The following is a 6,113-nucleotide window of genomic DNA, read 5'->3' as shown; positions in this document are numbered from 1 at the left end:
CTCGGGAGGGCACTGGGATATTGCACAGCAGCTCCTTCCCCTCAGCCCAGCCCAGCCTGTTCATCTTCCCTGAGAGCCTCCTGACTGCTGCTGTCCCCATGCTGTTCCTCATTCCCAAAGAAATGGTGACTAACCATTCTGGCTCTAACCAAACACCTGTAAGAGCAGTTCCTGCCAGGCGGCCAGGATATCTGTGGAGCAGATATCCACAGTAAACAGCCAAGCAACTCAATTGCTCCTCCAGTGCACGCCTGAAGGTAAATGAAGAAGTCAATCAGCGCGTGTCAAGTAGGAAGGTCACAGGATGTCCCTGGAAGTGTCCAAAGCCAGGTCAGACGGGGCTTGGAGCTCCCTGGGATGATGGAAGATGTCTCTGCCATGGCAGGGGGTGGCGTGGGATGATCCTGAATGTCCCGTGCAGTCCAGAGCACTCCCTGGCTCCGTGGCCAGCAGCTAGACATAGGCACGGGCACCCGGGGCCGGTCCTCCCGCCCGGGCCAGCCGGGGATATCCGTGTCCGGCGGGCGGCCCAGCCCGGCACCACACGTGGCAGTACATGGCTCCTGCGGCCAGCAGCAGGGCACCGCTGCCCCAGCCCACGTACAGGGCTGCCCCCAGCTCCCGCTTCAGCGGCGCCGGCACCCGGCCGTCGTAGAAATCCCGGACGATGCTGCCGCCGGTCCAGGACACCGGGATCAGCGCCAGGGTGCCCGTCAGCAGAAAGGCAACCCCGGCCGCCAGGATGAGGCTGCTGATGGCCCGGGGCCCCTCCCGGCCGCCCTGGGAGTACTTGACCCCCGCCACGGCCGTGAGGAAGGAGAGCACGGCCAGCCCCACGGCCAGGCACATCAGGGCCCGCAAGGCCTCGAGCGGCGGCGGCAGCGCCAGCACCGAGTCGTAGAACTTGCACTGCAGCCTGAGGCCCAGCTGGCTGATGCAGTCCATCCACAGCCCCTCCCAGATGGTCTCAAACACCACGATGTTGCCGTCCACGTAGGCCGAGACCCTCCACTGGGGCATGGCCGTGGCCGCCATGGTGCCCACCATGCCCACGCCACCGAAAATGAGCCCAGTGATCTGGAGCACACAGCAATCCATGCCGCTACACCCAGAGCTGCTCCAGCTCCTGCCTGGGGCTGCCAAGGCCACTTACAAAGTCATTCGGTGCTAAATCCACTTACAAAGTCACTCGGTGCAAAAGCCACTCGGTGCCAAAGTCACTTACTCACACAGGTACTGGACACTGGGATGGGGAACTTCTGCTCTAGCAGCTTCCTGAGGTGGCAGGTTGGGTTTCTGGGCCGAGGCTCGCTCCAGCCCAGAGCTCAAACAGGTGGAAATCCATTCCTGGCTGCTCCAAGACCCTGGTATTTATTTGCTTTGAAATCCTCTCCGAGTGCAGCCCATCAAGCCTGACAAGTCTGTGGCCAATGGCAGTCTGGGAGAGGTGTGGCAGGGCTGATTTCACTACTCCTCACAGCCTGTCTGAAGTGCTGCTATAATTAAGCAAGTGGCAGGGATTCAATTAAAGGTGCTTAATTGCAGGGCTAACAATTTCTTAACTGCAGGATTGCAGTTCTGTTGAAATCCAGTACAGAAAGCCTGAACTTCCATCTGCTAAAATATTGTTTAAAATGGGTCATTACGGTTGTTCTTACAACAAAAGCCGAACTTGAGGCTTGAGTGGGGCTCATTTCCTAAGTGCTGCAGCCCTGGGAAAGCAGCTGATTATTATTTTCCTTTAAATCAAGGCAACAGGTACTTGGTGTAGCCCTTTAATGCAGATTTCTCATTTTGATCAACTACAAAAGCCTAATCATGATATCAGACAGGTACAGGAAAGTCAAGTATTCCCACCAACATCAAAGCTTCCCTCTACCAGCTCCAAAATGCACAAGCGTAACAGAGCAAAGAAATGGCTGAGCTGCTCTGCTCCTGCCCTGGATGCAGGAGCAAAGGCACAGTTAGGAGATAATCCTCTAGGAGAGGGAGAAGAAAAGCGTTGTCATCGTGTTCCACACCAGTAATCGTGGCCAGGTGACCCAGGGGGGCTGGGGGCAATGGTTCAACCCCAAATGACATTTTCAAATGTGGGAAGGATGTGCAACAACGCCTAAATCCCGAGTCCCTCTCACAAAGCCACAGCCCAGCCTGCAGATCCCTGGGCAGACACATTCCAGAGGCTGATCCTCCCTGGGCTGCCCAGGGATTGCTGCTGCCCAACTTACTCCGGCTCTTGAACCAGGTACAAAATACAAGCTAAAAAAAAATTGGCCCACCAAAGACAATAAAGGCCCCTAGAAATGCTGCTGGAGAAAGACTTGTTCTGGGTTTTTTTTTTTTTTTGCTTGTGGACTCTGTGTGTTTGGAAATATCAGACATTGCCTTTGATGGTATTAATTTAATTACAGCTTTAGGTACCTACACAACACCATCAAAGCCAAAGCTAAATTGGAAGGAAGGAAGGGAAGGAAGGGAAGGAAGGGAAGGAAGGGAAGGAAGGGAAGGAAGGGAAGGAAGGGAAGGAAGGGAAGGAAGGGAAGGAAGGGAAGGAAGGGAAGGAAGGGAAGGAAGGGAAGGATCAGATAATGCAAATTATTCCGTATCATGCTATATTTCTATGTGGAAAGTGTTCCCGAGGGATCTGGCCAATTGAGCTTCAAGTCTACAACCAGGAATCTGGAAAAAAAAAAAAAAGTCTTCAGCTGAGGTGGGAAACACAGAAATAAATCCATCATCAGGTTTGTAGTTACAGGGAGAGGAGTTTCACATCACTCTTCCACAGACAGAAAAGAAGAATCCTGGGATGCAGAAATTTGAGGGAATTTTCACCATGCCATAAAGAAGGAGATGAAATCAGGAGTCAGAGATGGGTCTAGAAGAAACTCCCTTCTCTGGCAGACACTGCTCCCTTGGGGGAACACTGCACACAAAACCTGTGCTATTAAACTCCAGCATAGTCTCCATTCATCTTGCTGGACTTCCTTAACCTCTGACTTCCCCAAACTGGTTTTTGGTTTTCTTACTTTAACTTCAGAACCAGAAATCAATTTATGATGGAAAATCCCTCTTAAAACCAGCATTTAAATGTCTTTTTTTTTTTTCTTTTTTTTTTTTTTTTAACAGAAAAACTCTTTGTGCAATGTTTTCAGGCAGGCAGCTCCTGAAGGTGAGCACAGACCATGCCTAATTCCCTGAATCCATTCTGCTGGCTGCTTTATCCATCAGGGGTGTTGGGAAATAACTCTCCCTTGGATGCTCTGGGGGGGTCAGCAGTGGAGGCCATGTGGAAAATCACCAGGGCATGCTGCAGAGAAGATGAAAACCGCTCTGAGAAATAGGATTAAAATGCAGCAATACATCCAGAGAGGGCAAAATGGCTGAGAGGGGTCCATTTTTAATGGGAATTAGAGCTTTTGGTGGGTGAGATCCTGTGCAGGAGAGGGGGAAACCCAGGGTACACTGCTGCAGGTGCAGGAGGGTTCCTTTTGTTGGAACCTGAGGGGAAAGAGGCAGCAGAGGGAAAGCATCAAATGAAATCTGAAGGTGAATTTTCAGAAGCTTAAAGGAGCTTTACAGCTTTCAGAAGTTTACAGGAGACAGGCTGGGATAAAACCCAAAACCACTACAAATATCTTGGACCATGGAAAACCTCCTGAAGCTCTCAAATACCAGCGAGTCCCTGGCTTTGCTAACCTGTGGAAAAACCCATTTTTTGCAGGTAAATCCTGAGTTTGGGTCAGCCTGGAGGGGGCTCTTACATCCCTGTGCCCCCCAGAGAACAGGAGCTCCATTTGAAGGCGCTCAGAGAGAGGGGCTTGGCTAGCTGAGGCATTTCCAAACCTCCCTGAAAAGCACCTTTCTCTCAGAGCAGAAACCACACAAATGCTGCCAGGGTGGGCACAGCAAGATACCACAGAGTTAGGGTCAGATGTGAGGAAATAAAAGGAAATCCCTGCTTACACCTGGCCAGACTTTGGAAGCCTCCTCACTGTGCATCATCCCTCTGCTGTGCTCTTTGAATGCTTCCCTGCCTCAAGAGGACAAGACCAGCTCTTATGCAAACATGTCCACCCCAAAATCTGCCCTCAAAGAGGAAAATGGGCAGCTGAGGGAGCACGTAGCCTTTACACCTCATCTCTCCCAGGATCTCTCTCAGATTTACATTTGCTCTTCCCTTCAAATCAGGATGTTCATTTGAATCTCTCCCTGGGGCACCACCTTCTGTTCCTTCTCTGCCTCTTAAAGTGCCCTTTCCCTTTGGAAAGGGAGAAGTGGAGCATCCCCAGTCCACAGGATCAGCAGAACCTGTCGATGAGGCTCAGTGTTTAATCAGTTATTACAGGCATCAGTAACACAAACACTGAACTCCACCCCTAAAGCAGGATTAATTCCTCTTTGAATAACCTCTCCACCTTTAATTTCAGAGTGCTCATCCATCCACGTGCACCTATAGAGGAAAGAAGAGGCTCCAATCCTGCACACATGTCCAGCCACAATGTCCAGAGTTCCTGATGTGCTCTCACCAGCAGCAGGGATCTTGGCTGGGCTGCAGCCTAAGGGACTGAGCTGGAGCCTCGGGAACACTCCTGGAGCAGGCAGACGTGGAGATTTCTCAAGGGCACACTTCAAATCGGTGCTCACTGCAGTGCCAAGGATCTCCAGCTCAGGACTGGCTGTGATCACTTGTTTAGGAAGCTGGTGAGTGGCATCAGGTCCTTCCTGCTTGTGGCTTTTACTCCCCAGTCATTACCTGCTGGGTTAACCACATTGTTTTCAGCTCCCCAAAGGGCTGCTCGGGGAAAGCACACTCCACTTCAATGGCTCCACTGCTTCCTCTGGCAGTCTGATCGACTGCTGCATCTCCAGCCTGCTGGTGAGGCACAAGGTGATCTTGAATCTGTTCTTACTCCAGGAGAGAATGGCCTGAAGCCAACAGAGGCCTTTTTATTTGTGCTACCTTTAATATTGCTGCCTGCGCTTCTGATATGTTTTTAATGTTAAAAGATGAAAGGGCATCTCCTCCCCTCTCTCTTCAAGTGTTTTGGGGTGAGAGGAACACCTGCTCTGCTTAGACAGGGATTTCTCCTGCTCACTTGGGCCACTGACCTCCAGCTCCAGCTTCGAGGCGAGCTCTGACTGACACTGGAATTGCAAAGAACTCACATTTCTTTCCTGTCACCTGCTGCAGCACACCCCAAATCCCCAGCCTGACAGCGCTGCCAGGCTGAGTGCTTCCATGTCTGATGGAGCCTGGCTCCTGGACACTGAGGAACCTGCTTGCAGAGTAATGAAACCCTACAGTAATCAAATATTAAACACTCCTCCGAGTATTTAATCCACTAAACCGCTTCCGGCTTTTACAAGGAATTTGTCACCTCCCTGCCTGCACACAGGGAGCAGGACAACCTGACAGAAACAGAAGCTGCCAGAAAACTGCTGTCTTACTCTGCTGCTTGCAGACAGCACCTCCAAGTTCATTTGGGGGCTTCTGCTGGCGCTGAGCTCTTGGAAATAGAGCCAATTCCAGGGGAACTGTTCTGTTTGTGACATTCAGTGGGGGAACCAAAGAGGAAGAGAAGGCAGATTGATGGCCTAAAGATAGGTGAGAGGCAAGGTTTGTAGAAAGAGGTGATAGCTCTTATCAGACTGCCTGATGCCCTTAGAAACAAGGTTTTAGGCTCAGACTCCCAAGATGGTTTTCGGAGCTCAGCATTATGATACATCCCTCAACTGGAGCTCTCCAGCAGCCAAGCACTGCTGGCAACTAACCCAGTAGGTCTCAAGCCATGAAGAAAAGGTGCTTTTTTCATCTTTTCTAGTCATGATTTGGACACTTCTGGTCCAGTCTGGTCCGCCCTCGCATTTTGTCCTCTCCCAAGTGCACGTCCTGCATGTAATCACGCTGTTAATGTCCACCTCCAAAATGAACCTCACCAAAGCGAGCTCCAGCACTGCCACCCCAGACTGCAGCTCACAGACCAAAGCAGGAGGGTTTTGCAGGAGTTCTGCTCCCAGAACTCCTCCCCAGTGTCACGAGCAGCTCCAAGGATGCCTCCCCGTCATTTGGTACCCATGTCCCTGCATGGAGACAGCCCCCAGCCTTCCAGGGC

The 6,113-nt window shown here is 51.5% G+C and overlaps 1 protein-coding gene across 1 annotated transcript; it reads right to left on the bottom strand.

The window, feature by feature from the left end:
- Window positions 1–312: 312 nt before the first annotated feature.
- Window positions 313–1,098, bottom strand: LOC131590738 (claudin-8-like). The gene has a single exon (XM_058861027.1). It carries the CDS (start codon window positions 1,096–1,098, stop codon window positions 454–456), a length of 645 nt encoding a protein of 214 aa, XP_058717010.1. The 3' UTR covers window positions 313–453.
- Window positions 1,099–6,113: the final 5,015 nt, after the last annotated feature.

This window comes from Poecile atricapillus, chromosome 1 (assembly GCF_030490865.1).
Source record: "Poecile atricapillus isolate bPoeAtr1 chromosome 1, bPoeAtr1.hap1, whole genome shotgun sequence".
Classification (NCBI taxonomy): domain Eukaryota; kingdom Metazoa; phylum Chordata; class Aves; order Passeriformes; family Paridae; genus Poecile; species Poecile atricapillus.
The sequence above is the reverse complement of the archived record's forward strand: the minus strand, read 5'-3'. Positions and strand labels throughout refer to the sequence as shown.